This window comes from Echeneis naucrates, chromosome 8, assembly GCF_900963305.1.
Source record: "Echeneis naucrates chromosome 8, fEcheNa1.1, whole genome shotgun sequence".
NCBI classification, from domain to species: Eukaryota; Metazoa; Chordata; class Actinopteri; order Carangiformes; family Echeneidae; genus Echeneis; species Echeneis naucrates.
This window is the reverse complement of record NC_042518.1, coordinates 19,158,160-19,175,461: the sequence shown is the minus strand read 5'-3', so window position 1 is coordinate 19,175,461 and position 17,302 is coordinate 19,158,160. Positions and strand designations below refer to the sequence as shown.

At 42.9% G+C, this 17,302-nt stretch overlaps 1 protein-coding gene across 2 annotated transcripts in view; it reads right to left on the bottom strand.

Annotated features, from left to right (window-relative positions):
• Positions 1 to 8,348: 8,348 nt before the first annotated feature.
• Positions 8,349 to 17,302, bottom strand: part of abat (4-aminobutyrate aminotransferase) — a 54,245-nt gene continuing 45,291 nt past the window's right edge. For both annotated transcript variants that reach the window (XM_029508067.1, XM_029508068.1), the window contains 8 exons: positions 16,894 to 16,956; positions 16,730 to 16,793; positions 16,181 to 16,329; positions 15,425 to 15,562; positions 13,921 to 14,088; positions 11,859 to 12,005; positions 11,561 to 11,672; positions 8,349 to 10,755 (listed from right to left, as the gene is read on the bottom strand). In XM_029508067.1, coding sequence (XP_029363927.1) covers positions 10,634 to 10,755; positions 11,561 to 11,672; positions 11,859 to 12,005; positions 13,921 to 14,088; positions 15,425 to 15,562; positions 16,181 to 16,329; positions 16,730 to 16,793; positions 16,894 to 16,956 — 963 coding nt within the window. In that variant the 3' untranslated portion in view covers positions 8,349 to 10,633. The remainder of the gene's footprint in view (positions 10,756 to 11,560; positions 11,673 to 11,858; positions 12,006 to 13,920; positions 14,089 to 15,424; positions 15,563 to 16,180; positions 16,330 to 16,729; positions 16,794 to 16,893; positions 16,957 to 17,302) is intronic.

Genomic DNA, 17,302 nt, shown 5'->3' with positions numbered 1-17,302 from the left:
TTCATGTTAACAACAGCTCCTCCTCATGTACTGTAGTCAGTCATGGAGTCCCGCAGGGTTCGGTACTTGGACCAATCCTCTTTACGCTTTATCTGCTTCCTCTAGGCAACATTATCAGGAAACACAGCATCAATTTTCACTGTTATGCAGATGACACTCAGCTGTATTTATCAATGAAGCCAAATTAAGTCAGTCAGACAGTCAGACTGCAGACATGTCTTGAAGACATAAAAGTGTGGATGACTGGAAATTTTTTACTTCTCAACTCTGACAAAACAGAAGTTATTGTACTCGGTCCTAAGCACCTCAGAAAAATACTATCTAATCATCTCATTAGTCTGGACGGCGTTACTTTGGCTTCCAGCTCCACTGTCAGAAACCTTGGAGTAATTTTTGACCAGGACATGTCCTTTGTCCCTCACATAAAACAAGTTAGTCGGGCAGCTTTCTTCCACCTGAGAAACATTAGGAAAATCAGAAACATCCTTTCTCAGGATGCTGCAGAAAAACTAGTCCATGCTTTTGTAACTTCTAGGCTGGACTACTGTAACTCATTACTATCTGGATGTCCAAACAAATCTCTAAAAGGCCTTCAGTTAATTCAGAACGCTGCTGCACGAATATTAACAGGAACTAGGAAAAGAGATCATATCTCTCTTGTGTCAGCCGCTCTTCATTGGCTGCCAGTAAAATATAGAGTAGAATTCAAAATCCTTCTTTTAACATATAAAGCTCTTAATGGCCAAGCTCCATCATATCTCAGAGAGCTCATAGTTCCTTACTGTCCTAGCAGGCCACTCTGCTCTCTAGATGGAGGTTTACTTGTGGCTCCTAGAGTCTCCAAGAGTAAATCTGGAGGCAGATCGTTCAGTTATCAGGCTCCTCTTCTATGGAACCAACTTCCATTATCGGTCCGGGGGGCGGACTCTTCAGTAATTTTCAAGACCAGGCTTGAAACTTTCCTGTATGACAGAGCTTATAGTTAAAAAGTTAAAGTCCTCTACTCTTTAGCTATGCTGCTGTGGGCCCAGGCTGCTGGGGGAAGGACTGAGCTTCTCTCTCTCTCTCTCTCCCCCTCTCCCTCCGTCTCGCTCGCTCTCCCTTCCTCCCCCCTTGCATGCGTTGATAAGAACCATCCTTAAAAAACACAGTTTCACCCCGTTCTAAGCATTTATACTGCATTTACTAACCATGTTCTGCCAGTCTCTCCCAGTTCCTCTCCTCAGCTCAACTCCATGAACTTCATGCAGCAACATGTTCCTGCCTACACCCCCCTCCAATGCCTATCTCTCTCTCTCTCTCTCTCTCACTCTCAACCCAACCGGTCGAGGCAGATGACCAAACCAAGAGTTTGGTCTAGACCTGCTCTATATGTAAAGTGCCTTGATGTAACTTTTTTATGATTTGGCGCTATACAAATAAATCTGATTTGATTTGATTTAATTTAGAAAGACGGCGTCGTCCCTGCGATCAAATGCCATACTTCTGTGATCTTGGCCAAACGATAACCCATCTCCAAAGCCTTGTTAAACGAGGGCATGACCCAGACCCCCTTTAAAGCTCTGGCCTCGACACTGTGAGTGCATGCCCCCTGCTGAAAATTAATTTCTGGGCAGGTGCGGCACAGAGTAAACACTAATTTACCGGAGAGAGAGAGAACGGGGAATATCAAACCTCTTGGTGGATACACTACGGCTTTGATTAGCCTAAAGTAGCTGCTGGGGTGTTAAAAATCTTTAAGGATTATTTCAGGGTGATCCAGAGGATAAGGGTAACTGCAATTTACATAGGGATACAAGGACGGCCTCATTAGGCTCTGCCGTGTGCCTCAGCTTCACGGGACACATCCTGCCTCCGTACAAAGCCTCCCGGGGTGACAGAGGCTGAGGAGCGTTGTAACGTCTGAGAAAATCTTTCACCCCCGTGTGTTTTTTTCATCTCCGCCCACCTGTGCTCACTCATGACAACCAGTGTTACACCGTGCACCGAACATAACCTCTCTAGTCTCTTCATGGTGCTAGAGTGGAGCTCTTCAAATGTTGTCCCCGTTAGAGGAGAGCGTTCTTGAGGCTGAAAACACACAGGGCAACCGTGATAAAAACAACCCAGATACTCCCAGACATACTTAACGCCTCTTGCTTCTGCGTAACCGTCTACAAAGTACTTTCCCAGCTGTTTTTCACCAGCGTTCAAAGCATGCTGTATAAAGATGCTGTGGGTGTTAGAAACCTGTGTGCTGTCGTGCGAATAAGATTTAAACTGACGTTTGTAATGATGGGGAGGAGGAATGGCTAAGATTCTGATCCTGAGAAAGTTGGTGAGAAATACTTTCATGCAGGCTGAGGCTATGGTCGACCTGCTGAAAGGATCCACACCCGTCTCCTGGATGTAACCGTTTCTGAAAACGGTACAAGCCTCAGAGAGAATGTCCACGTCGTTTTGACAATAAAACAGCGTTTCTTTTTCAATGTTAAAGACTCCACCCCTCACTGTTTAGTACCACGCCTAAAACTCGTTCTTACCCGCATCTGTCATGAGCTCTGTGCAGTAGTCCTCAACTCGAGGGTGAGGACCTTCGTACTTCAAATGCTGCTCAGAGCTAAAACCATGAGGAAAATAGCCTTTGGTTTTATCAGCAAAGCCTAAAGCTTTGGGCATGATGGAGAGCGGCATGGTCAGCAGGTGTGCTACATTAATAACAAAACACATTTTGTTGTGGAGATTTTCCACCACATACAAAAATCTTCTCCTCTTTTTCAAAACCTCCTCGTCCAACATTTTATCTACGCTTCTTTTCCCTCCGCCGCAAGGATTGCAAATCAACTGCACCACTAATTCAAGACCACCGTCCGTCATGAGAGACATGTTTGACTGCACCAGTTCGTCTAGGAGATTCTGAAAGGCGGAGAGACCCCCGTCAGCACTCTCAGCTCTGACTATAGAGGACACGCATTTACTAAGTCTGTCCCCTCTCAACTCCATCTGTATTACGTCACGAGGCTGTGCTTGTGAGGAGATTCTTTCAAACAGCTTGTGAGCAGCTCCCATCACACCCCTGTAAAACTCTCCATAATTGGCTATGCCTGACGGAGTTGGGAAATTTTAAATTTGCCTAATTTCTATATTTTTGAATCTATCTCTGATCACATCCCCTAGGAGATCTTACATCCCCCCTCTCCTCCTCTGTCCCCCTCCCTCTCATCCTCCACAAGATATCCTCCTCCCCCTCCCTCTCCTCTGCCCCTGAAACTACACCAGCATTTCCCTCCTCCTGAATCTCTAACAGCTGTATGGCCCTGTCTATGGTCGCAGAATAATTTTCTATAGTTAAATTGTTTATTACAGATCGCAATTCATTTACAGCATTCATTACAGCTTCAGGATGATTCAACTCATCTGTAGCAAGGTTTATTGCAAGAAAAGGGTCGTTATTCTCTTTTTGTTCCATGTCACACCTTTTTTTTTTAACTCAAACCACATGAAAACATCATATCCTCATATACCAGTGCATACAACCTGTCAAGGAATCTATCGAGGTGTCTGCACGGAATCCTCCTGTGGATGTGCGAGCGGTGTGAACGGAAGCAGTATGGTGAAAAAGGCCTGTAAGGTGATCTCCTGTAGGACTGCGATTTATCTCTTCTGTAGGACAGTGGTCTATCTCTTCTGTATCGCCTTCTCCTCTTCTCCTTCCTATAGTCTGAAAACATAAATACTAATAATTTATTTCCCACTGAGCTATACACGGTTGAAGCAGCTTCGCTCTGTTTCACTCGGTCTGTGAAACTCAGTCTGTACACAGTTTGAAGTACTGGTGGATGTTTTAGATGTGAAAAAACAACCAGAGGTTAAAAAAAAGACTTACGATCTCTTCTGCTGGTGGTGAAAGAAGAAGAAGAGCTGCTTGAAGACTCCTTGGATCTTTTCCTAGATTCTCCTCGAGCTTCCTGAGACCTCGGGGTCCTGGAATAGTTTTTTATCCTTTTACGGCCCCAGTTCTTCATCCGCAGGTTTCTGGGAGCCTTCGGCCTCTGGTATGGTCTCTGGTAAGGGCTTGGTCTCGGGTGCAACAGTTGCTGGTGCGGGAGAACTTTCTCTGAAAACTCTTGATTTCATCCAGATCTTGCAATCTTTGCCAGGCCCAAACTACAGGGAAAAAAAATACAGTAAAAAAAAAATTATATGAATATAATCTTGATAAAGACACAACACTTACCTTCAGGAAAATCATCAAAAGTGAGACACTCCAAGTCACCCTCTAGAAGACCACCTATAAAAACAAATCTCTTAAGAAAAAATATATATACATCACACAACTTTTCAGAAACAATCAATTAACTGCGTTATCTTAGAATTACTTACCATGGTTAATTTCTTTCTTCTGCCGGTCCAAGCAGTCAAATGATCACAACTTGTCAATCGATTATTTTATCAATACACAGGTTGTGCTCGCTGTGCCCCCCTGTGTGCTTCTTGGTTTTTAAACTCCACCTTGTCACGACGTAGCAACTTGTCTTTTTAATTGACAGTCAATTCAGTGTTTTCTGGTAAACACATTAGAGTTCGAGATCTTGTCTCCCTAGACTCACCGTCACCATGTTTTGTTTTACCAAGTTTAATAAACTGTCAGGGTCCTTTCTTGGAAGGAGAAGACAGACTCACTGGTCATTTCATTCTAACTGGTTCTTTGTAAGTTTCATAGAGAGAAACATGCTCTTTCCATTTTTCTCATGTGAATATCATTGTCTTGCCAATATCCTCTCCCTTCATTACAACAGAGGTTTGAACAACAAACGAAAACCTACCTCTTTTCCACTCAGCCCTGATTTACAAAGACCCTAGTGAGTAGCCCTTCATAGAGAGAAAAAAAACCCCACAACTTTCAGATCATGTGAATATCATTGTATTGTGAATACTCTCCCTTCGTGGAGAGAGAAAAACACTATGTGTACCATGTCATTTGAATATCATCGATTTTTTTAAATATATACTCAGTCTGCTCTCAACACTTTTAAGTGTTTTCGTTTCACTACAGCAGCACACGTCCTACCTCTCGAATGATCTGATTGGTTGTTACCACATCGCTTGGGGCGTGGACACACTGAGGGAGTGGTTAGGGGTGGGGAAACCAACTCATTGGTTCTCGCCTCTCTCTCTTTCCATTTTCTCATGTGAAAATTGTTGTCTTGTCAATATCCTCTCCTTTCATTACAACAGACGTTTGAACAACGGACGAAACCTACCTCTTTGCCACTCAGCCCTGACTTACAAAGACCCTAGTGAGTAGCCCTTCATAGGGAGAAAACACAACTTTCAGATTATTTAAAACTCTTTTTGTATCTTGTGTGAATATCCTCCCTCTTCATAGAGAGAGAAACACTCTGTGTACCATGTCATGTGAATATAATTGTATTGTCCTCTCCTTTCACTGCAGCAGCACACGTCCTACCTCTTTGCCTGTTTGCTTGTAAATGAATTTGGTGCCATTCTGCTAATACCTGCCCTCGAATGATCTGATTGGTTGTGACCTCATCGCTAGGGGCGTGGACACACTAAGGGAGTGGTTAGGGGTGGGGAAACCAACTCATTGGTTCTCGCCTCTCTCTCTTTCCATTTTCTCATGTGAAAATCGTTGTCTTGTCAATATCCTCTCCTTTCATTACAACAGACGTTTGAACAACGGACGAAACCTACCTCTTTGCCACTCAGCCCTGACTTACAAAGACCCTAGCCAGTAGCCCTTCATAGGGAGAAAACACAACTTTCAGATTATTTAAAACTCTTTTTGTATCTTGTGTGAATATCCTCCCTCTTCATAGAGAGAGAAACACTCTGTGTACCGTGTCATGTGAATATAATTGTATTGTCCTCTCCTTTCACTACAGCAGCACACGTCCTACCTCTTTGCCTGTTTGCTTGTAAATGAATTTGGTGCCATTCTGCTAATACCCGCCCTCGAATGTTCTGATTGGTTGTGACCTCATCGCTAGGGGCGTGGTCACACTAGGGGAGTGGTTAGGGGCGGGGAAACACGCTCATTGGTCAAGAGGAGTGGGGGTCAAAAGGTCAACTAAGATCAAAGGACCTGTCAAGTTTGACGAGAAGGTGTTCATATTACTCTCTCACACACATAGCCTGTCTTAGTTATAAGAAGGCATGTCACCTGTTACACCCCCCTATACCCCCTAGCCCTACATTTTGTGCATTCCCGTGAAAGTAGTTGTGTCCCAATTCCTTTTCTCATGTAGGGGTAGTGGGCATAACGAGAGGTAGGGGCTATGAATCTAGCCCTTCAGATCAAGGGTTTTCTGAAGCTGACTTCCCAAGGAAGGGCCAGTGAAAATTTCCCAGAATGCTTTACGTCATAATTTTCACGCTGAACAACAATGGCAACCCCCAGAGAGTGAGAGAGGGGAGAGGATGTGAGGAAGTCCGAGAAGAAAAGCCACAAAAAATTCACAAGAAACAACCGATGTCAATGGTCTATTCTAGACCATTCTAGTGGTTGTATGTTGGTTTTTCTGTCTCTGACTACGTTGTTAGTTGTGCTGATGCGAAAGATGTAAAGAGATTCCCCATCTGACATCTGTGTCTGGATCCCTCTTTCACACTTCTTTCTGCCACAACATCTCTCCTCCCCATGCATGCACTGACAATAACCATGCGTCTCTGAAATCCCTTTCTCCCAGTACTAAGCATTTGTACAGCATTTACTAACCATGTTTTCCCGAAGCCTCTGTCTCTCCCAGTTCCTCTGCTCTCGCTCCCTGTCCTCATCCTGCAGGTGATGAATCATAAGGTGCCTTGATGTAGCTTTGTTATGATTTAGCGCGATACAAACAAATCCAATTTGATTTGACTTACTCCTTAGTTATGCTGCTATAGGCTTAGGCTGCTTGGGGAAGCACTGAGCACCTCTCCCAGTTCCTCTCCTCTCTTTCCCTGTCCTCATCCTGCAGGTGGTTAATCATCATCAAGACCTCATGTCCATCCAATGACTGCTGCTCCCATATTTCTATGAACTTCATGTGGTATCATATGTTCCTGCTTGCACCTGTGTTAGAAATCCCCTCTTCCTGCTTTCATTCTCTCCCTACTTTAACCAACTTTCTGCCTCTAAAAGGAAGTTTTTGCTTGCCACTTTTGCCAACTGCTTGCTCATGGGGGGCTCTGTTCAGTCTCTTTAAATAATTTTATAAAGAGTTTGGTCTAGACCTGCTCTATATGTAAAGTGCCTTGATGTAAATTTGTTATGATTTGGCACAATATAAATAAATCTGATTTGATATGATTTTATTTTATTTACCTTTGTAGACATTTGCCTAACGAGTTTATGGTCTCAGTCTCTAGTTTCAACTCTTGAATACAAGATGATATTAATTTTTCCATCATTTGGAGGAAAATCTTACCAGAAAGTGGGAAATGGATAAGGGGGGTTACTGTATGACAGACTGGACAACACAATCGTGCTATAGTACAGCGCAGCTCAGATTCACCCCTCACTCCTCCTCATCTCCACCTTCTCCTACAAATGATTTCTTCCAGTTTCAAAAAATCAGGGTAGCTGGTGTGCAAATTACAAACTGACAGCTCACAGACCGTTGGCATTACAGTTGGTTGGCTCTTGGTCAGTACCCGTGCTTCCTTGAGAAGGGGCCTCAACCAGCCCATCTGAAGGACACAGAACGTCTCAGGTCCAGTCCATATCGGCTGCCTTATGGTCATTTGCTTTCAGAAATTTCACAATCCATTCGCACAAACAGTGTACAAACTCACTTTGGGCTTTGAAACCAATCAGCTCTGGTGACAGAGTCAATCTGAATGTTGTTGCTGCCTAGAGGAAAACAGACCACAAAGCAGAGGATGGATTCAGGGACATGGTTTCTGTTTTGATTGTCAGACTTTACCACACAATCAGAGCAGAGAGTACAGAGTAGGTGAAATGAACCCCTTACTGCTCCTCAGCTCTACCTTGTCCTCCAAAAAAGGATTTATATTGGATAAAAGAAAAAATAAACCTTCAAAGGTTAAAAGAAATAAAAAAGCTACTGTTTATAAACCAATGAGTGAGAGACCAGTGAATTGTCACTGGGTTTAAATAAAAATTTTCTATTTAATTATTGGTGTGAGCGACATTAATTACTAATCATCATTCTTTTATTTTCAAAGGCGCATTACCAAAACACAAGGTATTCCCTAGGTGATAAAAAAAATCCGACTGATTAAATCTGATATCTGTTCTCAGATCAATCAACCAGATTACATGGGAAACAGCCAATGTTTTTTGATAAGCGCCTGTTCCAAGGTCACACATAGACTTTGACATTAAAGGAATGAATGGTCTGGTGCATTAGTCAAAACTTCATTTATTGATCACAGAACATGGACAACATCTATCATGATCTTTCTCAGATCACAGGTGCAAATAATTAAAGAGGGTAATCACAGACTACATAACACTGACCAACACCAGAGAGACAATCATCATCATCATCATCTTCATCATCACCATATTGCTTGGACTGCCTCATTAGATCATCATTAAATCTAGTACAGATTCCTAACACAGATCTAAAAACTCCATGGAACGTTCACAAACACTGATGAATTCTGAAATGTTCAGCATGACACCAGCTTCAGTGATGACATAAACATGTACAGCGTTGATGGAGTCCACCCCCCTTCTGTTGAACCACTTCAGTCTGGTTCCACAGAGACACTTAGGTCTTCATCCTTTGTGGAAGTGAAAACATAATTGGGTGAAAGCACAAAGCTTTCCCTTGTCATCTCTCCTTTGTTTGTAAGGTGGAGAACAGGCTAATTGTTGCCCCCCCAATACCCCACTAGGGTATTAACAGCCATCAAAGCTATGGCTCACCCCTACAATTCAGTGGTTGTGGCACTTTACTGCCCCCTGGTGCATTAACTGAGACAAAGACTATAGGAAAGCTGTGTGCTTTACTGGGTGTTTTCAAAGTGGTGTGAAGTGAGACCATCCCATAGGGGCTCAAGAGAAACCTTCTTAGCTATTAGTTAGGTATGCTAGTTCTTTGTCATTGAATGTGAAATCACAATCAGCAGTAGAATTAGTTCGCATATTAATCTCCCACGTAAAGTGTGTTGGCTGAATTAAGTAAAAAGAAAATCAAATGAGAAACATGCAGGAACTAATCTAGGAGATTTTCATGATGAATTTAAGATTCACATTTTTCGGGCAACAACATTCCAAGAAAGCAACACAACAGGGAGATCTTTAAAGGGCAACGTTAAATCACATGCAGGCTGGCATCTCAGTGTGTTCCAACACACAGTCATTATGGACACAGCACAATGTCTGTAATGGCTGTGTGCCCAGGATGATTCCTAACAAAAAACGGTCTCATGTGATGAGCTCTGTCATATATGTGCACTGGTGCAAACTGTATGTAATGCTGAGTTTTGAGTCACGTATGGGCTCTGTTGAGGATCAAAAAGGTCCCAAGCATCTACAGGGACTTTCACTGATGATTCACTGGTGAGTTTTTATCAAGCCTGTACATTTAGTATCTACGAGTATAATATCTGCGGTGACGACATCAGAAGTCATGCAGTGAAACAAAGAAATTTGTAAAATTGAATGATGAGGTTTAAGTGCAAACCTTGATCCTGTTGTTACACCTGAATCTGATTGGACAATGACAGTCAACCACACAGCAGGGTTGATTCAGAGGGTATGGTGGCTTTGCTGCTGGTCCTGAAAGGTGTAGTGGCTTTTCATGATGGACGATAGCATATGTCTCCTCAAGTCTTCATATCACGGTGTCATTCCTCCACATGTACAAAACATGGATTTCACAGGTCACAGGTCAGACCCTTTTTGACCCTAACTTGAGCTTGCACATTAAGACAGGTTCATCAGGAATTGAGATCTTATTTACATTAATCTGATGCTGTTCTACCTGGACCATAGACAGACCAACATTAAAACCTGGTCCCTGACTTGTGAACTTCAGATGTATGAAGTCATTCAACACGGGCTGGATTGAGTGCGCAGCAATAGCTCCACAGAGCTCAGTAGGCCTGATCAAGAAGGGGGACGTCATCTATCTGTGCCAGACTCACAAACTGATCTTAGCTTCAGTGGAAGGATGTAATTAATACCACAAGAACGGTTCATGAAAGGACAATGTATTCTGAACATGGATGGCTCAACATCCATCACGCAGTCCAGACATTTTCAATGTTTAACTGTTTCCTGGACAACCTTGGCAGTTACAAGTGTGAAACAGAAGTTACTAGATATGAATGCCAATCAGCCAGGAGCAGCAATTTACAGCTTGTCTAGAAGTTGGTTGTGGAGTCGGAGTCAGTCTATTAGAGGTGTTTTACAAAAAAATCTACTTGCAACAGGAGCCACTGTGGTATCTTTTTGAGTGGGCACATGATTATGGCAGCACAGGTAAGAGAACATCACTAACATCAGACTAGCCTTCACTAAGAGGACCTGAATTGGTCTGGGATCAGAGGTAATATGGACATCTAAGTGAGTCATGGTGTAGATTGTGCTCAATGGTTCACAGGCTTCCTGGAGTTATCCGCCCTCCTGTTTGAATGAACTTGTGTAGAGTCAGACAGGGTTTCTCAGGGTCAGGGTTTACTTGTGCTTGGCCAGGATGTCATTAAATATGTTGAGGAAGAGGTGGACGTGGTACTCTTTGAAGATCAATGCTGGGCGGAAACGGATGGATCGCTCACCACAGCCTCCAAGGAGAATGCCTGTTAGGGATCAACACTGTTACTGTTGATTCACGTGAATCTCATTTATCTTTTCTGTAAAGTTGCATTAAAAAAAAAGTACTGAAGTGAGCGTTAAGAGATCAATAAGTACTGGTTTGAATATAAAACTGTTTAAGTACCAGTTTAATAAAGAAGATCAGGAAAATAGCTAAACTGTTCCAATACCTAACAAGACAAAAGAGGTATTGCACTGCCTGGTTGTATAAATGTATTAGGATACTTTTATACCCAGTATGCATTTCAAACCAGTCAGCTCTGTTTACAGAAACACTTATTGTGTTTGGTTGTTTTCAGTTGACTTGTTTAGATTTTGAGGTGGGGGTGATCTCTTCGAAAACTGTTCAGAAGATCCCCTGGTCTCTGGGGAGGAGAGACAAAGCTGGGGAGTTGTCCAGCCTCTGTGGGAGGAGTCACTGCTGCTGGCTTGATTTGCCTGTCAGAGGGTTTTGGTCGTTCAGTTTATAAACCACATGTGACTGCACAGGGGTCAGTTTAATGACACTTTCTGTCTTGTATGGATTACACAGAGCTTCTATGCCAATGGACAGGCCTTGTCTAGTCACATTTAAAGCATCACTCAAAGCCACCCAGTACTTTACATAATTAACAGGTAATTACAGCAATGTCTCTTTTTACTCAGGATAAATGTAGACATAGAAGACTGTGACTTGTGGAGGGTGCTTTATTTCAAGTTCCACACCACAGTATGGAGGGCCAGGACTATCCACTTATCCACTTAATATGATAGGGGCCCTCACTGAATGGATAATTGAGTACTTTCTACCTTTATTTCTGGCCTTGAGCAAGATGCTGGTGCGTGTTGCATCATCACAAACATCAATGGCACAGAAGGTCCCCTGTCCTCGAGCACGGCTAAGGATGCCAGGGTACTGAGCCTGGGGGCAGACACATGTAGATCAGGTTTCACACACACACACACACTAACACACTCACACTCACTCACTCAGACACACACGTAGGAACCCAGACCCTGTCAAGATTGAGGGGTAAATGATGGTAAATGATGTGGCACGTTTACGTATGCCTATTAAGCCCTAACCCACACACACACACACACACACCTGCAGCTCATAGAGTCCATTCAGCAGGGCCCGCCCAGAACGGGCCACCTCCTCCAGGAGGCTTTCTCTGCGAATCACATTGAGAACCTCAGACAGGAACAGGTTCTTCGATGGGTCTCCCATCCATGTGTTGAAAATTCGATATGCCTGAAAACCCACCCACACACACAAAAAACTGTAAACAATAACATTACAATCACCTTTGAAACAGAGACTCAAGTCAAGTCAGTGTTTTGCCTACAGCGATTTGAAAAAGTATTTGCCCCCTTACCGATTTCTTACTTTTTTTGCACCTTTGTCACTCTTAGCCATTTCAGATTAGGCAAACTTAAATATAAATTTATAAGATAACTCACAAAAAAACATTAATTGCAGTTTTAAGTGCCAATTTTATTTATTAAGGGAAAAAAACCCATCTGAACCTACATGGCCCATGTGAAAAAGTAATTGCCCCCTCTACAACACCCCCCCCCCCAATGCCTATCTCTCTCTCTGTCTCTCTCTCCCCCACTCTCAACCCAACCGGTCGAGGCAGATGGCCGCCCCCCCTGAGCCTGGTTCTGCTCGAGGTTTCTGGCTCTTAAAGGAAGTTTTTCCTTGCCACTGTTGCCAAGCGCTTGCTCATCGGGGGATCTGTTGGGTCTCTTTAAATAAATTTATAAAGAGTTTGGTCTAGACCTGCTCTATATGTAAAGTGCCTTGATGTAACTTTGTTACGATTTGGCACTATACAAATAAATCTGATTTTGATTTTTTTTTTTTTTTTAGACCTCAGAACTGGTTGAACCACCCTTAACAGCAACAACTGCAGTCAAGCATTTGTGATAACTGGCAATGAGTCTTTCACATCACTGTGGAGGAATTTTGGCCCACTCTTCTTTGCATAATTGTTTTAAATCAGCCACATTGGAGGGTTTCTGAGCATGAACCACCTTTTTTAAGGTCATGCCACAGCATCTCAATTGGGTTCAGGTCTGGACTTTGACTAGGCCACTCCAAAACCCTTATTTTGTTTTTTTTAAGCCATTCAGAAGTGGATTTGCTGGTGTGCTTTGGATCACTGTCCTGCTGCAGAACCCAAGTGCGCTCCAGCTTGAGGTCACGGACTGATGGCCGGACATTCTCCTTCAAGATTTGTTGGTAGAGAGCAGAGTTCATGCTTCCTTCAATCACAGCAAGTCGTCCAGATCGTGTAGCAGCAAAGCAGCCCCAAACCATGACACTACCATCACCATGTTTCACTGTTGGCATGATGTTCTTTTTAGTCAAATGTGTTCATTTTACGGCAGATGTAACAGAATGCACTTCCAAAAAGTTAAACTTTTGTTTCATCAGTCCACAGAATATTTTCCCAAAAGCTTATGGGATCATCCTGATGTCTTTTGGCAAAAGTTAGACAAGCCTTTATGTTTGTTTTGTCAGCAGTGGCTTTCGTCTTGGAACTCTGTCATGCATGCCATTTTTGCCTAGTCTCTTTCCTATGGTTGATTCATGAACACTGACTGAGCAGCAATCAGGCCTGGATGTGGCTATGAAATTGAACTTAGCTTTCCACAATAATATGATTAATCACAGTTATCTCATCATTTAACAAGGGGGGCAATTACTTTTTCACAAAGGATCATGTAGGTTTGGATAGCATTTTTCTCTTAAATTAAATCATCATGGAAAAAATGCATTTTATGTTTACTTGGGTTATCTTTGTTTATTATTTAAATTTGTTTGATGATCTGAAACAATGTGTGACACACAAAATAAGAAATCAGGAAGGGGACAAATACGTTTTCACAGCACTGTACATCTGATTTCAGGAGCACTCTGGATTCGCTGGATGGTCAGAGTCTCCAGAGGAAACAGTCTAATGATATTTGTGACCTCTGACCCCTTGGAAGTTAAGGTTACATTTTCTTTGCAATGAAAAGCACTACATTAATGACTGGAGGCTGCTTAATCACCGACACAGCATATTCATATATTGAGATGACTGCTGCTGCATCCCATGAATCAAACAGACTTCTGACTTTCAACTTCTTCAAGTCTGAAAACTTTATTTCAACCAAACCTTGTCGGCTTGTAGTTCATCCTTATGGTAGTAGCCTCCAGTCAGAAGCTTCTTGCTGAAGGAGACGATGTCAGCGGGGTCATCCATGCCCCAGTGCTCATGAGCCCAAAACTTTCCTGTGCAACCACCACCGGTCTGGACCTCATCCACATGGAAAGCACAGCCATGCTGGGTAAGATAGAGAAAGAGTGCTGACAAACTCAAACGGTGGCAGGCTCAACACAGGCCTTGCCGGGGCCCAGGACATGGTTAACTGCTGACCCTCACCCAAAGGAATCTGAACTTTCTTTCTTCATAGACTGGCTATTTGGCCCCTTATTCGCATAAGCTGTCACAGCATTTATGGGATGAAATAATGATATTACCTGCAGAATATGAAACAAAAATATTCCTACATTACATATTTCGCATGATGAGCTCAGACAGACTGCCTTAATTGATTTTTGAGTTTGCCTGTTTGCAGGAATGCAAGAGGCACCAAACCCTGGGAGCCGTCACAGCTCCCAGTGTTCCAGGTGGGTAACGACGAGCGCCACTGAACCACCCAAGCAAGTGTATGTAGGAGCAGGACAGGAGGGCCCCCTGTCTCCCAGCAGCCCACCATCCACCACTGCCACCCCACCCCCCAAACCCTACCCCACACTAACCAGACGAGCCAGAGGCACTCCACTGGCCGAAGAGACCCAACCAAGGGCCTAAAAAATATCCCCGCAGGCAGACACCAGTTGCAAAGTCACTTGTGAAGTTTTTACAGACCAGTTTCTGAGCTAGTTATATCAAACCTTTTTATCTGTCCTGAAAGACTGTTGAGCACAAAATGTTTTTACCCGATTTTTGCTGACTGGACATTTTGACAGTTTATGGTAAGACAGGGGCTTATAAACCTGACCTGGCCTAGAAGTATGATGGAGTGAACCATTTGATCGTAGAAAGGGAAGCGATTGTCAAAATGACCAGAAATCGGGTGAAAACTGTCACAAACTTTCACAAATGAAAGACTCACTTCAAAGCAATGGTGTGCCCATGGTTTACAAGGCAAGCATAATTTCATTACGTTTTCTACAGGGCAGTACTGCACTGCCTCTCACAGCTGGGATAGGAGTCCAAATCTGACTGTCTATCTCCTGGACACAGCAGAGCTGTACACTCACACCTCATTTATTGTTCTCCTCTCAGAACTGGTGATGGTCACCCCTTCCTACCCCTGAAAGCGTGGAGTTCATGATATAAAGACAAGTGAGTGTCACAGAAAGCTCAACATGCATTAGCTCACACATTTCTACATCCAAGTGACTCTAGATGTGCACTCAACTCTCTCAGTGGGACCTTCTCCTGGCCTCAGGCTGGCCTGATGAACATCATAGTAACACCTCTCAGGATGAGAATGAACACAGCTCCATAAAAGCGCCAGAACAGACTCTGTTGTGATATGGAGAACAGCTCCATAACATAACAGAGGCTGACATTTTTTTAAAGGGCCTGGTGCCAAGGTGATAACAGGTACCTTGCGTGCAATGTTGCGGAGGCTCCTGAAGAAGTTTGGGGAGGCGTGGTTATCTCCACCCTCAGCCTGGATAGGTTCAATCACAATCCCTGCTACGGGCTTTCCCTTCTGCCTCCACTTCACAATCAGGTCTTCCACCTGAGACATACACACACACACATGCATGCTGGCATAAAAACTTATCCACTACCACTTAACATAATATGATGTTTTTCAAGAATTTTAATTTTCACTGAGGAAACACCAAAAGAGGGATAACCACAGAAAAAAATAAAAAACTAAATAAATACAGGCTACCAAAAATCAAGAAATAGTAAAGATAAAATAATTGAATTCATGAAAGGGATGAGATGTTTAGAAGTAAATAAAATATGACATAAAACTTAGACTTTGGGAGTTGATGGAGACTATTTAATTTAAGAACACAACTCAACAACAGGTAGAACATATTTTATATTTCATATTTTAAAATGTTTCAAGTTACAGATTATAATTTTAAGGGTCAGACAGACGTAAACTGAATAAGCTTCAACACTATCACACCTAAGTAAGTTCACACAACTAAATTATGTGAAAGATAAAGTAGTTAAATAAAACAAAACAATGAAGGAATTTAATACAATACCTGAGCCAGTGTTCAGTCAGCGTGACAAATTCACCCCAGGTGTGTACACAGGTGAGTTTGTGTGAAAGCTGCAGTCATGTTAATCTATTGTATTAAATCCTGATATCTCTCCCTAACACACACACACCTACCTCCTCCAGACAGCGAGCCTCTTCTTGAGCGTTCTCTCTGGTGAACTGCTCCAGAGGGTATCGGAGTCTGGGAAATGGGGCAATTGGCCAGTCAAAAGATGGCACATCCAGCTTGTGGATTGCTTTTGAATGCGTTGTCGCCAAGCAACCTGAACAAAATGACAGCGGGGCGTTAGAACTATTGATCTATACAACAACCCCTCAGTCCACAGTGTGAGTGTTTGTTCAGTGTCTCAGCTGTGACATTGTCCCAGCCAAAACTCCATAAGCTTGATGAAGGCCAAGATGTGGTTGACAGCTACAACAGACCTTTGAGAGCAGACCGGTTCAACAGAAAACACATATACCAGTTCAGCAGTGACCAGACCATTTCATACAGACACACACACAAACAGAGTAATTGAGGCAACCTCTACTGTGTCTTAACAGATTATAATGTGTGTTGTGCATTTTGGTAGGTGAAGTGAAACCCTTACTCCTTCAGAATGTGTCAAACTAGCCTAAGGTGAAGCAGGACTCCAGAGCAGCAGTGGTTTGTGTTGAACATACCCAGAGTTCTTCCATGGAAAGCTCCCATGAAGGACATAATACTGAGGTCTGGACAGCCGGGAGCCTGAGACACAGACAGAAATGAAGAAGCACACTGAAGAGCCACAGGAAAAGAAAAAGAATCAGCAACATGGAGGAGGAAATCCCAGAATGTTAGCCTTCACCTGGTTGACCATACAGGTGCTGACATCTTCATCTGAGGGTGTGTTGTGACCTCGCTCTTTGTTCTACACAAAAACACACAAGCACATACAGTACATTATCCAAATTTCTTGTGCATAAATTCTATAAATTAGCACTGTTAGCTGTTCAGTTAAGCTTGACTGGACACAGTTTTAATTTTATAACGAAAATATAATGGACCTTTATAATGGAAAATTGTCCATGTTAGCTTTTTTTATTTTTAGCCTGCTATCTGAGTAAACAAGTCAATTGCTAGTGTCCTTACAGCGACACCCAGGTGTTCAACAGCAACAGGACAGAATAAACAAGTGACTGTGAAACCAAAGCTTGCTGAACCAATATGAAGCAATTGTTGAAATGGTTCAGTGTTTTGAAGCATCTGAAACAGTT